Source organism: Kogia breviceps, chromosome 3 (genome assembly GCF_026419965.1).
Source record: "Kogia breviceps isolate mKogBre1 chromosome 3, mKogBre1 haplotype 1, whole genome shotgun sequence".
Lineage (NCBI taxonomy): Eukaryota > Metazoa > Chordata > Mammalia > Artiodactyla > Physeteridae > Kogia > Kogia breviceps.
This window is the reverse complement of record NC_081312.1, coordinates 138,266,350-138,287,994: the sequence shown is the minus strand read 5'-3', so window position 1 is coordinate 138,287,994 and position 21,645 is coordinate 138,266,350. Positions and strand designations below refer to the sequence as shown.

At 46.2% G+C, this 21,645-nt stretch overlaps 2 protein-coding genes across 9 annotated transcripts in view; one reads left to right on the top strand and one right to left on the bottom strand.

Annotated features, from left to right (window-relative positions):
* APH1B (aph-1 homolog B, gamma-secretase subunit) overlaps nt 1-21,645 on the top strand; it is a 117,450-nt gene that overhangs the window by 67,736 nt on the left and 28,069 nt on the right. The window contains exon 7 of one of the 6 annotated variants that reach the window (XM_059057806.2): nt 13,216-14,330. The exons of the other annotated variants lie outside the window; for them this stretch is intronic. The gene's annotated coding sequence lies outside the window, so the exon portion shown is untranslated. Of the gene's footprint in view, nt 1-13,215; nt 14,331-21,645 lie in introns of those variants that run through there. 6 annotated transcript variants of the gene reach the window in all.
* The window catches only part of CA12 (carbonic anhydrase 12), a 61,129-nt gene that overhangs the window by 14,714 nt on the left and 24,770 nt on the right, over nt 1-21,645 (bottom strand). For all 3 annotated transcript variants that reach the window (XM_059057777.2, XM_059057779.2, XM_067029704.1), the window contains exons 3-5: nt 6,679-6,858; nt 5,659-5,801; nt 198-293 (exon numbers count right to left, since the gene is read on the bottom strand). In XM_059057777.2, the coding sequence (XP_058913760.1) occupies nt 198-293; nt 5,659-5,801; nt 6,679-6,858 (419 nt within the window). The remainder of the gene's footprint in view (nt 1-197; nt 294-5,658; nt 5,802-6,678; nt 6,859-21,645) is intronic.

The following is a 21,645-nucleotide window of genomic DNA, read 5'->3' as shown; positions in this document are numbered from 1 at the left end:
ACTCCCGTTTCTGTTGTCCAGCCACAGAAAGTGCCGCCTCCAGGCCAAGAGAGCAGGAACCCTGTGGGGAAATAGCCCCCGTTCTAGAGTCAAGACACAGCCGAAACAGAACAGACAGGTGTGCCTGGAACCAAATGCCAAGTCTGATGTCATCCTGACTTCAAATTTCATGTAAAATGCCTCTCAGCATCTCTTACCTCTATGAAAACAGCTAGGACCGCGAGGCCTTCTGGCTTGTCAATGGCGAAGCTGGCACTGGGGTACAGGTCCGAGTTATAATAGACCATATGCAGCTGCAGTGGGACAGGGGAGATGAGTTGCTATCCATCAGGGGATAGGGGACCCATGGGAAGCTTTCACTTTGGCAGGAGACTGGAATCCAATGGGAGGGACAGACCACCCCCATCCCCAGCTAGATTCGGCCTCTCAGACACCTTGCCTCATGGCGACCCCAGTGTTCCCTTTTCTCTCAGGTCCTCTAGACTCTGCAATCTCCACCAGCCCAGTCTGTCCATCTTATTCACTCATGGTATCCCAGTGTCTGATATGGTGCTTGAAAAGTACCAGGTACACAGTAGATATCGAATGAATGAATGAACAAATTGGCTTTTATACTAGCTGTGAAAAAGCTTGGATACTTTGGAGCACTTCTCCCTTCTGATTTTTCCTACTTATTCTGGAGCCTGGGGCAAAATGGTCCCACGTGGCTTGCCCAGCCTCAGCCAGGCCACTCTGCATTTGATCCTGGGGGCCAGGGCACTAAACCAACAACTGTAACTTAATCATACTTGTACCCAGAGCAGGACATACGTTTGTCTCGCAGGTGGAGACAATCACAACATGACCTTTATAAAGGTTTTATCAACTATATTTTAAGAGACCATGAAACAAAAATGCTACTCCATGAATGTAGACTCCAAAATACCATTCTAAACTCATTTTTTTTTCAAAGCAGACATTACTTATCATTATTAAAGTGAGGAAAAGAGAAGCTTTTGAGAAATCTTGGGTTTAAAAAGTCTAGGTAAACTCTGATGAGTGATGTTGATAGTGAGGGAGGCTATGCACGTGTGAAGGCAAAGGGTATATGGGAAATCTCTGTATCTTCCTCTGCATTTTGCTGTGAACCTAAAATCCTCTTAAAAAAAACAGTTTAGGTAAGCATTAAGACATTGTTATGACAAGCTCTGACAATGTTTAACCTGATTTTTTTTTTCTTAATCAAGCAAAAAAATGTTTATTTGGATCGAAGAATGCGATTTGGGGCACACAGATTTGGGTAGCTTCCCAAACAGTGTCCTGCTAGAGAGTAACAGGGGCTTTTAAAGGCAAAGAAGGGAGGTTTGCATTACAAAGAATTTTGTAATTTTCAAGTTGGAGGCAGAAGCTAGTCTTGGCTAAACATGGTTGAATACTAAGGCTGTTACTAGAGGGAAGGAAAAGTGCGTTAATGTGAGGGCTTCCCTGGTGGCGCAGTGGTTGAGAGTCCGCCTGCCGATGCAGGGGACACGGGTTCGTGCCCCGGTCCAGGAAGATCCCACGTGCCGCGGAGCGGCTGGGCCCCTGAGCCATGGCTGCTGAGCCTGCGCGTCCGGAGCCTGTGCTCTGCAGCGGGAGAGGCTACAACAGTGAGACGCCTGCGTACCGCAAAAAAAAAAAAAAAAAAAAAAGTTCATTAATGTGACAAGTTGCAGGTGTTCTTGCAGAATCCTTGGAGTATTTGTGGTTTGGCCCAGTTCAGAAGTTCATGGTTCCCGCTGGTGAGGACGTGCATGAGGTTCACCTCGTTAATGACCTCCCAGCTCCATTTAAAAACCCCTTGACGTAAGTGACTCCATTTTATTTCACAGTCCTTTCTCCTAATTCTTTTGGAATCTGTCATCCTCCCCCTACATGACAAGGTTAAGTCTGTGATCTGAGACTCCCCACCAACTGGTTAGTAAACATTTCCATTTTCAGCTGCATTGGTGTTTGTTTCAATTGTCATTTTCTTTGTTGTCTCTTCTCTCCAGATGTGGCTTTTGCCTCAATATTGAAACAATTCCAGCCTTCAGGAAACAGGTGGATAGATATTTGTAGAGTGAAACTGTTCCTAAAAATCTCAGATAATCCCTCGTTTCCTGCCAGAGGCTGCTCTAGCCCGTTCTAAAGGGTTATAGCTGGACCTCTTGGCAGTTGGCAAAAGGGGAATAGTTTGTATTGCTTGTCATCAGCTTTATACAGGAAATGAAGTTTGTCTTAGGTCTACCAGCAAGCCTGCTCTGGTCTTTGTCTATTCTCTCTTGCCTTATGTGATGTGTTAAAATATATCCACAAATTCTTTGACTCGTTCTTCAGAAAGTAGAGCCTAATTCCTCTCCCCTCAGGTGTGGCATTGAAATGTCTTGCTTCTAATAAATCATGTAAGGTGGAAGTGATAATATATGACTTCTGAGACCACGTCATAAAAGGCATTGTGGCTTTCCCCTTGCTCACACTTGGATCACTCACTGTGGAGAAAGCCAGCTGTCATGTCATAAGGGCACCCAAGCAACTCTGTGAACAGGTCCATGTAGCAAGGAACTGAGACCTCCTGCCAATAGCCAGCATCCTTGTCCACCATATGAGCCATTTTGGAAGCAGATCCTTCAGCCCTAGTCAAGCTTTCAGATGACTGTAGCCCAGCCAATACCATGACTGCAGTCCCATGAGAGACTGTGAACCAGAGCCAGTCCCCTAATCTGCTCCCAAGTTTTTTACCCACAGAAACTGCAAGATAATAAATGTATGTTGTCTTAAACTGCTAATTTTTAGGGTAATTTGCTATGTAGCAATAGATACCTAACACACTTTCCGTGGTTGAACCCCTATCTGGGCATCTTCACATCTTCACTTACTCCTAAATAACTCCTCCTCACACTGACTCACTCAAGGCTCCTAAGAACATATCTGTTTTTTTCCATCACCTTTGAATACCTCATATTTAAGGTATATTTGTCTCACAAACTCCCTTATGTCATGCCTTGGATTGATTTTTATATGATCAATGTTATATTTTCTTCAGGTATTAAAGCTTTAAACAATAAAGCATGTTCTTGGAAATCTTTATCATTCTTCACAGAAAAATTCCTATAATGTTTGGGTAGTTTAAATATATTATGTCTATTCTACATTCTCTTTCTGGACATTAAGAGCTTATAGACATGACTTCATTCTGATAAAGCCCCTTAGACATGCAGGAGTGTCATCCTCCTACTTTGTTTAACCTGATTTTTAATCCTAAAGGTGGTATCACCTGTCCTCCAAAAAACTATATTATATATGATCACATGTATTTTAGTTGATTCTTTGCCTCTTGAGACTATGACACACTGAGATTTTACCTCTCTTTTCCTTTTTCTTCGTTAATCTCTTTTCCCATCTTACGTGATTATAAACAGAATTCAAGCATATTTTAATGAATACAGCTCAATGTTCCCCAATTTTCAAGTGGCCCTTTCTAATTAAAAATATTATATCAAATTATTTCTTCTTTTTAATGGTCCTCTATTAAGGATTTCTTAGGGGCTCCTACTTTACCATCTTTCCCCCTCAAAGGATGTAGCTTCCACACTGCCCCACACCATCTTGGCCTGGCATTGCTTTGGGAAATAGTGCAGAACTCTATGTGGCTAAAACGCTGAAGGTCCTAGATCCTTATTTCTTTTTATTTATTTATTTATTGTCTATTTTTGGCTGCGTTGGGTCTTCATTGCTGCACACAGGCTTTCTCTAGTCGCAGCGAGCGGGGGGCTACTCTTCGTTGAGGTGTGCGGGCTTCTCACTGCGGTGGCTTCTCTTGTTGCGGGTACACGGGCTCTAGGCATGTGGGCTTCAGTAGTTGTGGTACATGGGCTCAGCAGTTGAGGCTCACGGGCTTAGCTGTTCCGTGGCCTATGGGATCTTCCCAGACCAGGGATCGAACCGGTGTCCCCTGCGTTAGCAGGCAGATTCTTAACCACTGCGCCACCAGCGAAGTCCCGATCCTTATTTCTTTTTGCAGCTGACCTTTGAGCTTGTGTTCTGTTTTAGCACTTTTCTCACTTGTTCAGATGAAATCAAGAGGAGGTGAAGACTAATATAAACAGAAGGGAATTCCCTGCTGAGAGGATTAAGAGGGTCTTCTTATATAAACTCAAGCCAGAAGAACTGCTACACTTTCAAGGACCCTCCATAGAGAATCTGCCACTTTAGGGTCAACTTGATGTTTTTTCTCTATTATTGACATTTATGGTCCATCTTCACCAGGCTCTTAGTCTGATGATGTGGCTTAATAGCAGAAAATTCAATAACTATTCTTAAATGCCCAAACCCTCTCAGCCTACACCCTAACTCCTTTACTCCCCGTGGGAAAATAGAAGCCTCCTTATTGCAGTTAGGCTGAAAGACATTGCATTCCTGGAGGTTCAGAGAGGGGCCTGGTCTGAAATATGTGCACCTCCAGTAGGGCCATCCCATTGGGCCAGAATTATAGCTCCTCCACCTCTTGTAACTCGACCTCTGATTAGCCCAAGACATCAAGCAGTTTGGCATTTAAGAACAGAGGAGAATGGTCGTGTCATTGTTTACCATGGGCTCCATTAGCTGGTCAGTAGCATTTATCCCTTTGTATTTATTGCCCTTTAAACATTGAGAACCACACCCCCAAGTGCAATCCCACGGGAACTCTGAAATGGAGCAGCTCAACCCCCCAGCCTTCACTGAACACTTGTAGTGCAGGAACAAAGCTCTGCTCCTCTTCCTGTTTTCTTTGGTATTTGGGGTAGCACCTCAGAGCAACATAAGGCAGCACTGTGATGATGTCCCAAGCTATCCTCAGTGAGTCTCTGAGTGCCACAGTGCCCTACGCGTTATAATGCCCGTCACCCCTTGATTCGTGGCCAAATAGAAGAGTGGCCCTGGACCCGGGTCTCCAAGCTCCAAGCACCACCCATGCCCAGGGAAAGGAAAGATGGGATGGGAAACACTTATGCAAGCAGCACGGCATACGAAGAAAACTGAAAAGCTGGGGGAGCATTTAGCCTTGTATGATGTGGCAGAGTGGGATGGATCAGCCACACAAGCGGGTGGGATCTTAACCTGTGCAGACAGAAGGGCGATGTCTAGAAAAGGGGCATGTGCGTCCCACTGTGCCCCCCTGGGAGCACTCACTGCCTCCTGAGCAGCATTACTCAGTACAAGACATGGAAACAGGGCTTCCCTGGTGGCGCAGTGGTTGAGAGTCCGCCTGCCGATGCAGGGGACGCGGGTTCGTGCCCCGGTCCGGGAGGATCCCACATGCTGCGGAGCGGCTGGGCCCGTGGGCCATGGCCGCTGAGCCTGCGCGTCCGGAGCCTGCGCTCCGCAATGGGAGAGGCCACAGCAGTGAGAGGCCCGCGTACCGCGAAAAAAAAGACATGGAAACAAACTCAGCAAGTTCAGGAGGGGAAGGGGAGCGGGACACCACAGATGAGCCGCAGCGTGGCCGGAGTGGCCGTACCTCCCTGTGCTGCCAGCAGGGCTGGGGTGGGTGTGTAGAGCGAGACGGCACCCTCCACCTCACCCCCTGTGCTCTGATCTTATCTGCCACACCAGCCAAGTGGAAGGGTGCCAGACCACCCACCGCCGGGAATCCTCTGCCCGCTGGACCGCCCTACTCACCTCGGCAGCAAAGTGCTTCCCACCCACAGTGTGCTCCGAGCCGTGAGGGTCCTTCTGGTCCCCCCAGTGCAGGTGCAGCTGCGAGGCATTGTAGCGGGCCCCGAGGCCCTGGATGTTCATGTCCTTGGGCAGTTTCAGCTTCACTGCAGGGAGAGGAGGGGCAGTCTTCAGAGCCCTGGCCAGCTGAGTGCTGCCTGAGAGCAGGTAGGCATCACCTGCCCAGGGCCCAGACAGGGGCGGGCGGATACAGCGAGGTGGGGACCAGAGAGATGCAGCCTGTAGGTCAGAAACCTGGGCTCTTTCTCTGAGAATGTCCCCCTTTCACTACAGCTATTCCAGTGGCACAAGCACCTTCTTGGTTCCCCTTGGAAAATGACGGCAGGAACTAATTTAGACCAATGGATGAACGTTTGTTTATATATCCATGTATTACACACTTGGCTATGAAGATAGAACCTGTCATGAAGTATCTGCCAAGCTGTAGAATTATATAACAACAACAACAATAATAATCGCTATTTATTAAGCACCTCTCTATTCTGGATATTAACATACATAATCTCTAGTCTTTACAGTACCCATCAATGTGTCCATTTTCCAGATGAAACCTCAAGGAGTTTAAAATTCTTATCCAGAGTCTCATGACTCATAAGTAGTCAAGCCACGATTCAAATTTGGGTTGGTTTGACTCCAAAGACTGGGCAAGCCCCCCAGTAAACTGCGTGGCCCCTTGAGTTGTTCATGGTGCCCCAGAATTCACTCCCGCACCATATCCAATAGGCCAAGGGGCTCAGGCCTGTCCCCTCTCCCATCCCAAGAGATGTGCCGCTTCTGAGAGGTACCACCCCGGCAGAACCACCTGATCCCAGGACCTGCAGCATCCCACAAGGCCCCCCATTTGCCCTCCTTCCTGGGTGCCTCAGTAGAACCCACCCTACCCCCTGGCCCGGCAGACAGAAGAGGCCAGGGAGCTGAGAAAAGCTCAGACACCCCTTCAGGTCTTGGAGGTCGCTCCCTCACCTGAATGGCCATTGTTGGTCAGGACAAATTGCTGGTTGGCAGACTCACTGTAGCCTTGGAAGCCAAGGGGCACAAGGCTGGCGTTGTACTGGAGGATGTCATCGTGCAGGTCTATTGGGGACTGCCTCAGGCCCCCACATGATGGGTAGCTCCTGGACCAGCTCTCCTCCCCGTCGGGACCTGGAAGGAGAGATTCAGGTCCATGACTTAATCTGTTTTCCACTAAAGTTTTTTCCTCACCTTCTAATTCTGTGTGCAATACAGTTACTCCTTTTCTATTCTTTTCTTAATCCCCATCCCCCCCCCACCCCGGTATGCGGGCCTCTCACTGCTGTGGCCTCTCCCATTGCGGAGCACAGGCTCCAGACTTGCAGGCTCAACGGCCATGCTCCGCGGCATGTGGGATCCTCCCAGACCGGGGCACGAACCCATATCCCTTGCATCAGCAGGCGGACTCTCAACCACTGCGCCACCAGGGAAGCCCCCCAGAGGTATACTCTTAAGGTCAGAAACCCCAGCCTACAGAATCAGGTCATGCAAATGCCTCCAGACCATTTGCTTTTGAAGTGATGTGGGGAAAGAGGGGCCAGAGCAGTCCTGTGGCAGGGACTCTGCATTATTCTGTCCATTGTTCATATTTCGACCTGATGCACATCTATTCGACATGAAGACCTTGTGACTCTCAGCAATTTAGCATCTGTGTACTGAACACCTACTATGAGCAGCAATTGCTCTGGGTCTTGGGGCTGCCCAAGCTTACATTCTAGTGGGGAAGAATTTTGTTTTTAATTTTATAATTTTTTTGTGTTTTTAGAAGCTAAGGACATTTTGTTGTTGTTCAAGTTCAGTTTAAAACCTATGGCTCTCTTTCCTTTGGTACTTTTTTAAAATTGAAGTATAGTTGCTGTACAGTATTATATGTTACAGGTGTACAATGTAGTGATTCACAATTTGTAAAGGTTATACTCCACATAGTTATTTTAAAATATGGGATATATTCCCCATGTTGTACAATATATCCTTGTACTTATTTTATACCTAATAGTTTGTACCTCTTACTCCCCTACCCCTATATTGCCCCTCCACCCTCCCCTCTCCTAGTGGGGAAGAATTTATTTAATCCACTAGGATGTCCCACACTGGAAAAATTGGAGTCTGTCTCCAACTCCAGGTAGGTCTTTGAGGTTGGTGATTTACAGGTATGATCTTCCTGATAGGAAACCCTTGAGGACATTGACTCTGAATACCCACATCTAGAGCAAGTAAAAACCCCCAACCTGATAGGGAAGCTTGGAAAATATCAAGCAATTACAAGCCCGGAATCTTGGAGCTAAATGCAGTGTTTATGCTGGGGAAACTATGACAATGTTACAAACTAATTATTACAATATAATTGATACACTAGTAGTGAGGAGGAGCAGACTTATCAAATAAACCCTCCAGGGCTCAGGCTTCCTGCCAACTACCAGGTAATAGTCCTTCCCCTGGAAATGAAAATAAACAATCCAATTCCATGTTCACTTTCCTACTCCCACAGGGAAAAGTCTTTCAAGGATGTAAGGCTATGTTTAAAAGATTATCTCCCATGGTAATTAAGTGGATTTTCAAGCTGAGGTTTCTCCAGAAAAGCAAACAATTGGCAGCTCATTAGAGTAGAACCATGGTGCCCTGTGGGCTCTCTAGGAGTTGGGAACCAAGGCTTGCCACCTGGAGTTCATTCATCAGTATTTCAGCACACGGAAAGGTGTCACCTAGAGCAGAAGGGGAAGGAATGCCACATCTTCTGGGCACCCTTGCCATAGGCCACAGCACCATTTCACAGGAGTGTGCGTGTGTACACCGGCCCCACAGAATCCCCATCCCCTGCTCCTTGTTCTCTAACTAGGGGACCTCACCTGAGAGTAAGGATAGCCAGAAGCAAAACTTGGTGCCCACATTCATTTGAAATGCTATGAGGAGTTGGTCCAAGGTCTGGACACACACAGGAGAACCCTCTAATATTTCAGGCTGTCAACCTTCGAGTATACCTTTTCAGAAATGTTGGAGCTGGAAGGGATTTCAGACTCTCCAGCCCAACCTCTCACTGGATACCAGTTCTCCCAACTCTCACATGTCACAGTTTCCACTGAACTGTATTGTTTTTCTTTCCACGGCCTCAAAGCCCTGGACTCAAGGCAACTAAACTACACCAAGTGGCGACTGGCGGAGAGGCAGGCTGGAGGACACCAAGGCAGTCACTCCAGGGGGCAGACTGGTCAGGGCAGTTACTCAGCTGAGGGCAAAACCAAATTCCTTAGAGACCACAGGGTTCAGAGATGAAGCAGTCAAGAGGTGTCATGCCAACCCTGAGGGTCAGGAAGCAGCGCAGCTCCCAGGTGGCAACCCTTCCAGAGTGAGGCTGCCAGCCTTGTTCTCTGCTCACAACAGCATCTGGGCCCACGGCCAGGGTGGCAGAAGCTGCCAGACAGGTATGAATGGAAAACCTCAGGAAGTGAAGAGACGTGGCAAAGAGATCTCCCCTTGAACACATAGCTAAAGAGAACCGAGTAAGAAGAACTTTCTTTTCCCAGAGCCAGAGCTCCCCTGAAGATTTCATGAAGAGGGGACTGGGCCATCCCGTTTCATCTCTGTGAACCCACGTCGTGCTTAGGATCACATGCATAACAGGCACTGAGTAAACATCTTCCCCAAAGAATGAAAGACCCCCAAAGAACAGAGAGCTTGGGGAAAGGTTATGAGGAGGAATTTTCCTTTTGCCCTAAATACTTTCTTGGAAGTTGGCCAAAATTAGGTATTTGGGAGCAGAAAAGACTAAGGATATAAAAGGCAACAGGGTCAGTGGTGGCAAAACCTTCCTAGGAAAGAGAAGCAGCTGTATTGGACCCGGAGACTCCAGAGAACCAGATTCCGGCACCAGCCGTCCACCCCCCTCCAACTCCGTGAGTGACCTCAAGCCAGTCACCTTCCCTGCCTTTTGTGCAAATGGGAGGGGTGGACACTATGTTCTGGAAGGCCCCTTCTGACTCTCAAGCTCTGAGATTTATTAAGATTACTAGGACTAAGCACCTTCACCTCTGTATCAGGCCGGTTGGAACGGGTTGGAGAGAATTGCTCATCCAACGGCAGCTCCTGGGCATGTGACGAGGTGCCCAGCGGGAACCAGCTGGGGGAACGAGGGCACAGGGCGCTGCTGCTCCTGGGGCTGGCGGGAGAGTGGGCAGTGCTGCCGGTTTGGGCTGCTGACCACTGGGAGCCCTCGTCCTGAGTGCCCATTACGGGCACTTTGGGCAGCAAGATCTAGGAAGATCTTGCTTGACCCCCTCCTCCTCCTCATTATGATGATGGTGATGATGCTGTTAGTAGTTTTGGTCCTTACACCTCTACAACTCCATGGGGTCAGCAAGGCAAGAGTTGCCCCATTCTGTAGACGAAAAATTGAGATGAAGTGATTTGCCCAAAGACAGACTCTGGCTTAGTAACAGAGTTACCTTGCCTGGGTCACAGGACCTCCATGCCTTCTATTTCATTATTTATCCAGGAGATTTTGTGCATGCTCGTATCCTCCTTCTCCCATGATCTCCTTGAAGGCAAGGACCATGTCTCATTCACCCCTGCCTTGTCCACAATGCCTGGCATAGAGCAGGCCCTCACATGTTTACTGAGCTGGATTCTCTTACTAATTTTGTGCTTGTTCCTCTCCACGGAAGCATGCACCTATATTAAACCCCCTAGTTTCTCTCTGTTCCCCCACATCATTTTCTTTTTCCTATAAAAAGTAAAGAAAAATGATGTTACTTGCTCAGGTTCAAAAGTTACCCTCCTAGCTTTCTAGTGTACCTGCATGAGGTTTTGTTCTGTTTGGGGCCACTCGTTGAAAAAGAAATCCGGTTGCTGGCCGGTAGCCTGGGAGACGATCTGCTGAGTATGGGGTTTCATTGCAGTTCACGGGACCCTCCGCCAGCGTGTGATGGCTGTGTCCCCTTCTTACATGGCTAGAGACATTGTCAGAGCAGCCTCTGATCTCTGTGGCTTGTGAGTGAGAGAGAGAGGTGCCATGTGGCTGGGCACCAGGACACCCAGTATCAGGCACGTAGGCAGCAGGCTCCCTTCTGCCCTGCAGCCTCTGTGTGAGCAACATGTGACTCATTGCTGCTCTAACGCTGCACTTTCTTTCGCTGGCAGCTACTGCCTAGGCGGTAATTTTTCAACTTGTTCTCAGCTTTCACACTCATGCCAAGCGCTCTGCTGCCAGAAAACCTCTCCTGGGACTGACTCTTCCAAAAGAAGCATTTATTTCCAGCTACCGTCAAAATGTGACTTTTCTCTCGGGCTGTGACTTTGCTTCTTCCTTGGATTAGATTCCTCTCATGATCATGATAAAGGAGATCATGTGTATCTCCCAGTTTGTTTTCCCAACTAAAATCAAGGCATTATTTCTTTCCAGGTCATGAATTTTTCTGTTTGAGGCAAAACAGAAGTGGACCAGATTTCTGTTTTGAATTGTAACACGAGATTAACGTGGCATGGCTCAAAATGCCTCTCAGGCTTTCCAGCTGGGCATTATTGAGGCCCAGAGTACAAGACTTGCATTAACCGAGGATCAGGATTTCTTTCAGGGAAAATGTCAAATGCGTGAAACCATAGAGAGAGGAGCAAAATGAACCCCACATCCCCTAGCTTCAACAACTAACAATCCATAGCCTGTCCGCCTTCATCTCTACCACACCTGCTCTTCCCTATCCCTGGATAATTTTGAAACAAATACAAATATATCTCATCTGAGCATATTTCAGTATGTCTCTAAAACATAAGAGCTCTTAGAACGAAAGCACAATACCATTACCACACTTAAAAAGTTAACAATTCCTTAATATTATTAAATCCATTCAGAATTCAAAATTTTCCAATTATCTCACATCTTTTTAAAACATTTCTTTTTACAAACAATAAATGCTGGAGAGGGTGTGGAGAAAAGGGAACCGACCCTCTTGCGCTGTTGGTGGGAATGTAAATTGATACAGCCACTATGGGGAACAGTATGGAGGTTCCTTAAAAAACTAAAAATACAACTAACATACAACCCAGCAATCCCACTACTGGGCATATACCCTGAGAAAACCATAATTCAAAAAGAGTCATGTACCACAATGTTCATTGCAGCTCTATTTACAATAGCCAGGATATGGAAGCAACCTAAGTGTCCATCATTGGATGAATGGATAAAGAAGATATGGCACATATATACAATGGAATATTACACCGCCATTAAAAGGAATGAAACTGAGTTCTGTGTAGTGAGGTGGATGGACCTAGAGACTGTCATACAGAGTGATATAAGTCAGAAAAAGAAAAACAAATACTGTATGCTAACACACGTATATGGAATCTAAAAAAAAAAAAGAAAGAAAAAAAATGGTCAGAAGAACCTAGGGGCAAGACGGGAATAAAGATGCAGACCTACTAGAGAATGGACTTGAGGACAAGGGAAGGAGGAAGGGTAAACTGTGACGAAGTGAGAGAGTGGCATGGACATTCATAACACTACCAAATGTAAAATAGATAGCTAGTGGGAAGCAGCCGCATAGCACAGGGAGATCAGCTCATGCTTTGTGACCACGTAGAGGCGTGGGATAGGGAGGGTGGGAGGGAGGGAGATGCAAGAGGGAGGAGATATGGGGACATATATATATGTATAACTGACTCACTTTGTTATAAAGCAGAAACTAACGTACCATTGTAAAGCAATTATACTCCAATAAAGATGTTAAAAAAATAAAATAAAATAGGAATTACAGAGTTAAAAAAACATTTCTTTTACTGAAGTATAGTTGATTTACAATGTTGCATTAATTTCTGCTGTACAGCAAAGTGATTCAGTTATGCATATATCTATACATTCTTTTTTGTGTTCTTTTCTGTTATGGTTTATCGCAGGATATTGAATATAGTTCCCTGTGCTTTACAGTAGGACCTTGTTGTTTTCATATCTTTTTAATGGTTGTTTGTAAAATTCAGGATTCGGAGAAGGTCCACATAGTGAAGCTGGTTGATGTATTATGGCCTAGATCTCAATTTGATGGCGCTAAGCCTTGTCAGAGGACAACTGGCCCCACTCTTCCAAGGCTCAAAATCTCAGAGCCAGGCTGGCTTGGCCCATCCTTTGGGTCATGTGGTCCCAAGTTTCCACCATCACCACCACCACCCCGGTTAGGCCTTTTACCAGGTCACACTGCAGAGGCTCCACGTGGAGTCCCCGTTTCAGCCTTTCCTGTTGCTGCCAGAACCAGGTGTAGCCCTGCTCCCGTGGTACCACCCGTCCGTCCACTCCCTTTCTCCATAGCACACCCTGCCCTGCCCCTGACCCCAATAAAACAAAGCAGAACCGCAGCCACACCCACTGCAGTTCGCCCCCATGGTCAGGCCAGCTCCCCCGTCCTCAGACCAACCTTCACAAATGTTCTTATGCTAAAAATCTGCTTACCATGCTGCCTTCTTTCCTCTCTACCTTTCCACATCTTGTCCATCTCCAAAATCCAGCTCAAGTCCTGGGCAAGCTACTCCAGCACTTTCTTCCTGCCTTGAACTCCCAGGCCAGATTACCCGGCTTCCTACAATGGTACAGTGCCTTGAATTGTCATTTAGCCATCTCACCTGTGACTGTTACTCTAAACCCGTTCCAGACGAGAACTCTGTCTGTAAGTTTTGAAGACCTTTGGAAGCCTAGAACTCTGTCATATCCCTCCCCCGTGTCTGAGCATATAGTGGCATTTCCTAGACACTTAATGAATTGATTTGGAGGGTTTCTTAAGCTCATTTCAGAAATCTAGCCATAAAGGGATGGGAGAAGGGGGTGGGGGTGGGGGGCGTGTGTGGTGTTTATAGGAAGATGAGGGTGACGAGAAGCATTTTTTATTTTTTAATGAAGAGACTTGAGCACACTTCCACGCAGAAGGAAAGGGGAATAGAGAAGGAAGGATGGTTGCAGGAGAAAGAGGGGCTGATTCATGGAGTGTGGCCCTTAGAAGACAGTGGGGGAGGGGTGGACCCAGCCAGCAGAGGTAGAAATTACCTCTGGGCTGAAGGAGGCACTCAGTAAGTGTTTGCTGAATGGATCAGACCAGAACACTGAAGCCTTCCTGGAAAGGAAGCCCATAGAGTAAAAACCCAGTCAGAAATCCTAGAACCCAGCAGGCCTGCAGAGGTGATCAGAGAAGAGGATGGGCCGTGGGCTGACAGGCAGTCTCAGCTTCTCACATTCTGAGATGCACGCAGCCCAAGTACCCCCATGAGCCTAAAAGAGTCAATGTGATTTTTAAAGTGAACCTATATTTGGCTATTTTCTTACTACACCTTATGTCTTGTTTTAAAATTTAATACAATTTCAAAACAGGTACAACAGTAAAGAGCATAGTAGCATGGCCCCGTGTACCCATCTCTCCATGACTAATCTAGTTTCATCCATGCCCCCCACCCTATCCGTTCCCCCTCCACTGGATTCCTTTGAAGAAAATCTATGGATGCTTATATATAACTATAGGTAAGAACTCTGTAAAAATAACCACAATATCATCTTCACATCTAAAAACTGTTAACAATGATTTCTTTCTTTTTTTTTAAATTAAAAAAAATCTTTATTGGAGTGTAATTGCTTTACAATGGTGTGTTAGTTTCTGCTTTACAACAAAGTGAATCAGCTATACATATACATATATCCCCATATCTCTTCCCTCTTGCGTCTCCCAATGGTTTCTTAATGTCATCAAATATCTAGTGCAAATTCAAATTTTCCCAATTGTCTCATAAATCTTGTTTGGTTTTTTTCCAATTTTTAAATTGAAGTATAGTTGCTTTACAATGTGTCAGGTATATAGCAAAGTGATTCAGTTTTATATATATATATATGTATGTATCTTTTTCAGATTCTTTTCCATTATAGGTTATTATAAGATATTGAATACAGTTCCCTGTGCTATAGTCTCATATATTTATGAAATAGTTTGTTTGGATCAGGGTCCAAATAAGGTCCATGTATCATTACTGGTTAATATGTCCCTTGAGTTTCTTTTAATCTATAGGTCCTCCTTTTATTTCTCTCCAACATGGGTATATTTGCTGTGTACGTATGTATGTAGAGACTCACTACTGCCTTGGGCAAATAAGAATTCATGCAAGTAAATGAAGGATAATTTTATTATTTGATAATCTGTTTGCAGACATGGTATGGGGTAAGTAAAACACTTTATGGGTTGAGTAATTTCTTATATTTATATATTTACTACATATACGTTACAGCATGTATTGTAATAATAAAAGCATATAGGGCTTCCCTGGTGGTGCAGTGGTTGAGAGTCCGCCTGCCGATGCAGGGGACACAGGTTCATGGCCCGGTCCGGGAAGATCCCACATGCCGCGGAGCGGCTGGGCCCGTGAGCCATGGCCGCTGAACCTGTGCGTCCGGAGCCTGTGCTCCACAACGGGAGAGGCCACAACAGTGAGAGGCCCGCATACCGCAAAATAAATAAATAAATAAAATAAAATAAAATAAAAGCATATAGGGCTCCTTAGAAGATCAGAACTATGTAATTACTGGTACAGTTGGATTGCTGTTTCTTACTGATTACTCTTTCTCACTGACTGCATCCTATGTGCTTCAGAATAACAAAAATTCTAGTGAAAATAAATATTGTTTGTAACTTGACTATATCTGACGAGTCTGGACAAAAAAAAAATGTATCATTATTATCTTATTATGACGTTTACCTTTTTGGGCCTTTTGGGACCCAGCTTTCTCTGGGGGTCACCCATCCTTCGTGGTCCTGTGGCTGGAGCCATAGAGAACACAACGACGCCACAGGACCCCATTCAGAAGGGAAGGCAGCCTCTGTGTCCTCTCTAAATCCATCTCAATACCACACATTCTCAGGATGTTGTTAGGATGCAGAAGTCACATTTTTAAAATATGTTTTATATATATTCGACAGCTCCTGCAGTTCGCTTCAGAAGTTGATTAAAAGATGCATGGCTTCCCATAAAAGTCCAGCGGGTTCAGCTGGTCAGTAGTATGGGGTTCCCACAGCATCTGCCTTGGCTGGATTCTTGCCCCCTGAGCCCAAGGCCACATTGTGCTGACTCTGCCTGTTTCCCTGCCAGTCAAGCAGAGAGGCATGGCCATAAAGCCCAAGATCCTGTCCAGAAGGAGAGGAGGCCAGCAGAGGGGTGGGTTAATGATTGACAGGTGATGTCTTATGGTTTTATTATAAACAAACAGAGGTCGAGGAACCAAACTGGCGTTGAAGCCTTTTCTTTGTTAATATTACAAGTGAATCAGAGACAGGGCAGAGCAAGGGCTGCAGAGTCAGTGTTACTTATTATTTACAAAGCTTAAAGCTGGACTGCCATAGCAGGCCCACTGTGCTTCCTTGGTTTTTACTGTTACAGATCAATAAAAATAGGAATGTTTTCTAAAGATGCTGTTAAGCCATACTTTATATCGAACTTTTTATTATTTCAATTTTTGTTTGGGTCGGCTTGTGAGGGAGGAGACTGGGAAAGGGTATATTCCTCCCAGGCCACTCTTTGGCATCCTTTCTGGTTTAACCATGGCAGTGGGGCCCATAGTGCAGGCTGGGGAGTGAGAAGAGGTGAGCTGCAGGACTGGGGCCGCCAGCTCAGCTCTCTGCTAAACCTTGCAAAGTCCTTCCCCTCCATCTTGCCATACTTAGAGGGCCCCTCCCTCTCCAGTAATCCCCTTCCAATATTGCTGGGGTGGAGAGGAGAGGGGAGGTATGGGTGTAGCTAGAAGAAAAGGCTTTGCGGTCATTTACCCTTTGGCTTCCAGGCATTTGTCAGGTCTTTTCTGGAGGGAAGGTTTTTATAGGGAGGAGGGTGAGGTTTCCAGGATGCCAAAGATAAATGGTGACAACTGTTTGCTTTTGCTCCTGCATCTGTGGCACCCTCTTAGGTTCTGTTGCCTTAGAGAGCGTTCGTTGTGGCGAAGCTCTGCCCACCTCTTTGGACTCCTCTGAGCCTGTTCTCCCCTCCCATTTTTTTTTTGGGGGGGGGTATGTGGGCCTCTCACTGTTGTGGCCTCTCCCGTTACGGAGCACAGGCTCCGGACGCACAGGCTCAGGGGCCATGGCTCACGGGCCCAGCCGCTCCGCGGCATGTGGGATCTTCCCGGACCGAGGCACGAACCCGTGTCCCCTTCATTGGTAGGCGGCTTCTCAACCACTGCGCCACCAGGGAAGCCCTCCCCTCCCCCTTTTTATTGCAGCAATGCTGAGACACACCAAGCTGCATCCCAGCTCCCAGAAACACCCTCTCCCTGCCCCTCTCACCCCCCCCAAAAGGCAGAACCAAGTGTTTCCCCATCCTCGATGCTCCTGTGGAGCCTTTTACACTTCTCTTTCCTAGAGGCACCTACACTTATCCAAATAACATTTTATACTTTTCTACCCCAGTAGACCAGTGGTTCTCAAAGTGTGGTCCCTGGACAAGCATCACCACCATCACCACCTAGGAACCTGTTAGAAATGCAGATTCTTGGGCCTCCCCCCCACCCCCAGGCACCCTGAGCCAGACACTCCGGGGGTGGTGCCCGACATCTGTCATTGAACGAGCCCAGTGGGTGACTCAGCGCTCAGCGCTCGCTGGGGGTTGGGCAGCACTGCACTGGGCTCTCAGCTTGTCCCGTTCATTCCTGCACCCCTGACTCCTCCCACTGAGCCTGCACATCAAAGTGCTCAGCAAAGGGTTCCTGCACAACAACAGGCCACTAATAAGTTAGAAAAGTTGCTAAGGTGGTAACGGCCTAACCCCCTAACCCGTTAGGGAAACCAAGCCAGGCCCATCACCTGTCAGTGCTCGGTACATGTTATTCTCTTTGATCTTCTTTGACTTGTTCACAAAGGAATTTCGGTCGATGTAAACACACAAAGTCCCCAGAAGAACCCGACATCCTGCCTTACCCTCCTAAAAATAAGAATATTAAAAATATTCTTTCTCCATGCTCAGGCAAAGACCACCTCTGAATAGTAAGAACTGCAGACACCATCTTTTTAATGCACTGTTATATGTGTAATTATGGAAACAAAATTATGGTGTTTCTTCAGTGTTGACCATTAGGAACATAACTTCCTTTTCCAAATCTGTTTTCATGGCTCATTTCATGTCTTTAATGGTGTGTGTATGTGTAAAATGTACATAACATAAAATTTACCATTTTTAACCATTTTAAAGTGAATTCAGTGGTGTTAATTACAGTCACACTGTTGTGCAAACATCATCACTAGCCCTTTCCAGAACTCTTTCCATCATCCCAAACGTACGTTCCTGGTGGTGCAGCCGCTGTGGAAAACACTTTGGTGATTCCTTAAAAAGTTAAGCATAACATTGTCATATGACCTGACAATTCTACTCCTAGAGTAGAATTTTGAGGTATGTACTCAGAGGAATTGAAAGCAGAGACTCAAACAGATACTTGTACACCAATGTTCATAGCAGAATTATTCGTAATAGCCGAAAGGTGGAAATAACTCATGTGCCCATCAAGACATGAAGGGATAAATAAAATGTCGTATACACCTACAGTGGAATACTGTTCAGCCATAAAAAAGCTCAGCTCATTTTAACATACAACTTCTTTTCCAAGAATCTAACCAACTAGATGTTTGAGGAGACCTGAGGTGACTTTCTGTATTTTCACATCTATCACAGAAGCAAACTTACATTAGATGCTCAGTAAACACTCATTGGTTGAGGAAAACTCTGTATCTTACTTGGTCTAGACTCAGAACAGTTGGTGTCAGACTTTGGTGTGTATCAGAATCCCGTGGAGGACTTGTTAAAACACAGATTTCTTGTTAAAACACACGTTGTTAAAACACTCTCAGGGTTTCTAATTCAGAAGGTTTGGAGTGCAGTCCCAGAATGTGCCTTTCTAACCCAATTCCCAGGTTTTGCTGATGCTGCTGGTCTGGGGACCACACTGAGGACCACTGGTCTAGCTCAGTATTTCTCAACCCTAACTGCACACTGGAGCTCCCTAGAGCTTCTAGGTTTGCCCCTGGCCCCCGCCCCAGAGATCAGGTTTAATGAGTCTTGGGTGGTGTCCAGATACAGGAGGCTTTAAGAAGCTGCTCAGGTGATTCTAATGTGCAGCCGAAGTTAAGAAGAGCTGGTAGAAAGCCTTCATTACATCCACACCGTTGGGGCTGGAGCCAGGGCTTTTTGTTCTCTGGTGTCAAGGTAGGGTTTCTTTCTTCCAAAGTAATTAATTTTTTATTGTGGCAGAATATATATAACATAAATTTACCATTAATTACATTTAGTATATTCACAGTGTTGTACAACTGTCAGCGCTGTTTAGTTCCGGGATATTTTCACCATCCCAAAGGAAACGCCACACTCACTAAGCAGTCATTTCCCCTCCTCCCCCAGCCCTTGGCAACCACTAATGTACTTGCTGTCTCTATAGGTTTGTCTCTTCTGGATATTTCTTATAACTGGAATCATACAATTTGTGTCTGGCTTCTTTCACACAGTATGATGTTTTCAAGGTTCATCCATGATGTAGCATGTATCAGTACTTCATTCCTTTTTTATGGCTGCCGAGTATCCCATTGTATGGATGTATCACACATGTTTCTCATTTCATAGGGTTGCTTTTGTTGTAGTTTAAATATTTGACTGCGGTTAACTTGCTATTCTCTGCTATAAAATAGCTGTTGACTGAAATAAAGCGTTCACGTTCCTCTTGTGTGGGTTTTAGAAAGTAAACTGAAGATGAGGGTCTGGGGGCCAATGAAGTTATTATTTGAGAGAGAGAGAGAGAGAGAGAGAGAGAGAGAAATGTAAGAGAGAAATGTAACAGGTGCTTTTAATTGTCGGTATGGCTGCCTCTGCTGCCAAAAAGCTGCTCTTCTCTCCCTTGCTCCCCCATCCACCTTCTCAGCACTCATCTTTGAGAAAAGTGTGAGGCTGTGAGTGAGGACCCGAGACTGGATGGGATGGCTAGACAGCAGGTCAGGCGCCGTCCTGCATATCTAAGTTGGATGCGGCCCTGAACAAGCTATTTAGTTGTGGACTTTTTAAAAAAAATTCTATTTATTTATCTATTTATTTATCTATGGCTGTGTTGGGTCTAAGTTCCTGTGCGAGGACTTTCTCTAGTTGCGGCGAGCGGGGGCCACTCAGTATTGCGGCCTCTCCTGTTGCGGAGCACAAGCTCCAGACCCGCAGGCTTCAGTAGTTGTGGCTCACGGGCCCAGTTGCTCCGCGGCATGTGGGATCCTCCCAGACCAGGGCACGAACCCGTGTCCCTTGCATTGGCAGGCAGATTCTCAACCACTGCGCCACCAGGGACGCCCTAATTGTGGGCTTTGATATGTTTACTAGGACGGGAACCCCCCCTCCCCTCCTGCTCTGATTCCTCACCCCCCTTTTTTTTTTTTTGCGGTACACGGGCTTCTCACTGTTGTAGGCTCTCCCGCTGCGAAGCACAGGCTCCAGACGCGCAGGCCCAGCTGCCATGGCTCACGGGCCCAGCCGCTCCGCGGCATGTGGGATCTTCCCGGCCCGGGGCACGAACCCGCGTCCCCTGCATCGGCAGGAGGACTCTCAACCACTGCGCCACCAGGGAAGCCCCCTCACCCCATTTTTGCAACCAAACATCGTCCGGTCACTTCTGCATCTCTACTTCCTGCTCAGATCTCACTGCTCCAGGACTCGGGCTTCCAGGCCCACATCCCACTGGATTCAAACAGACTCTTCAGCCCTCATTTCTCTTGCAGCCCTTGGCTCCTGTGCCTCCCCTGCTACCCCACCCCATTTCTGAACCTGTCCTCTCTGGGTTTCTGGGGGGTACTGCTTTGTCTGAGTTATCTTCCCATTTTTCCTGCCCCTTCTCAGCTCTCTGTAGCTACCTGCCCTTAATGTCAGCTCTCCCTGTGGTTTTGTCCTTGGCTCTTTTCTTTCTTTCTCACTTACACTCCCCTGGGGTGATCTTATCCCTTCCCATGGCTTCAGCACCACCTCTGCCCTGTCGGGGTTTCCTCCTGAGCTCCAGACACATTGCCTACTGGCCACCCCCATTGGATGCTCCATGGGTTTCTGAAATCAAATGTGGCTGGAGGGGGAGGCAGATGGGCAGACAAGTAATTTGAAAAATAACCAACCTACCATTCTTTCCTCTCTCACCCTCTTCCTTCCAAAACCTCCTCCACCTCCTTCGAGGTTCTCTATCTCAGCTGATAGTACTGCCCACCCCCCCAAAAGCTGGGAATCACAGTCCACTCCTTCTTTTCCTTTGGCCCCATTTTTAGGCACAGAGATGTAACAATCTTACTCTTTTAGGTGTCTTTTTTTAGGACAATATTTTTTCTTTATTTTTAATCTTTTTTTAAAAATTGAAGTATAGTTGATTTACAGTGTTGTGTTAGAGTCAGGTGTGCAGCAAAGTGATTCAGTTATATATGGGTGTGTGTATATGTATACATGTGTGTGTATATGTAGATGTGTGTGTATATACGTAGACTGTGTGTACGTAGACGTGTGTGTATGTATGTAGACGTGGGTATGTACAGAGACGTGTGTGTGTACAGAGACGTGTGTGTTTATATGTATGCATTGCTGTGTATGTGTGTGTGTACGTGTGTGTATGTATACACGTGTGCATATATGTATATGTGTGTGTATGTATACTGTGTGTATATATGTATATGTGTATATGTATACGTGTGTGTGTATATATACATATACATATATATTCTTTCTCAGATTCTTTCCCATTATAGATTATTACAAGATATTGAGTATAGTTCCCTGTGCTATACAGTAGGACCTTGTTTATTTTATATATAGTAGTGTGTATCTGTTAATCCCAAATTCCTAATTTATCCCTTCCTCCCCCCTTTCCCCTTTGGTAACCATAAGTTTGTTTTCTGTGTCTCTGAGTCCATTTCTGTTTTG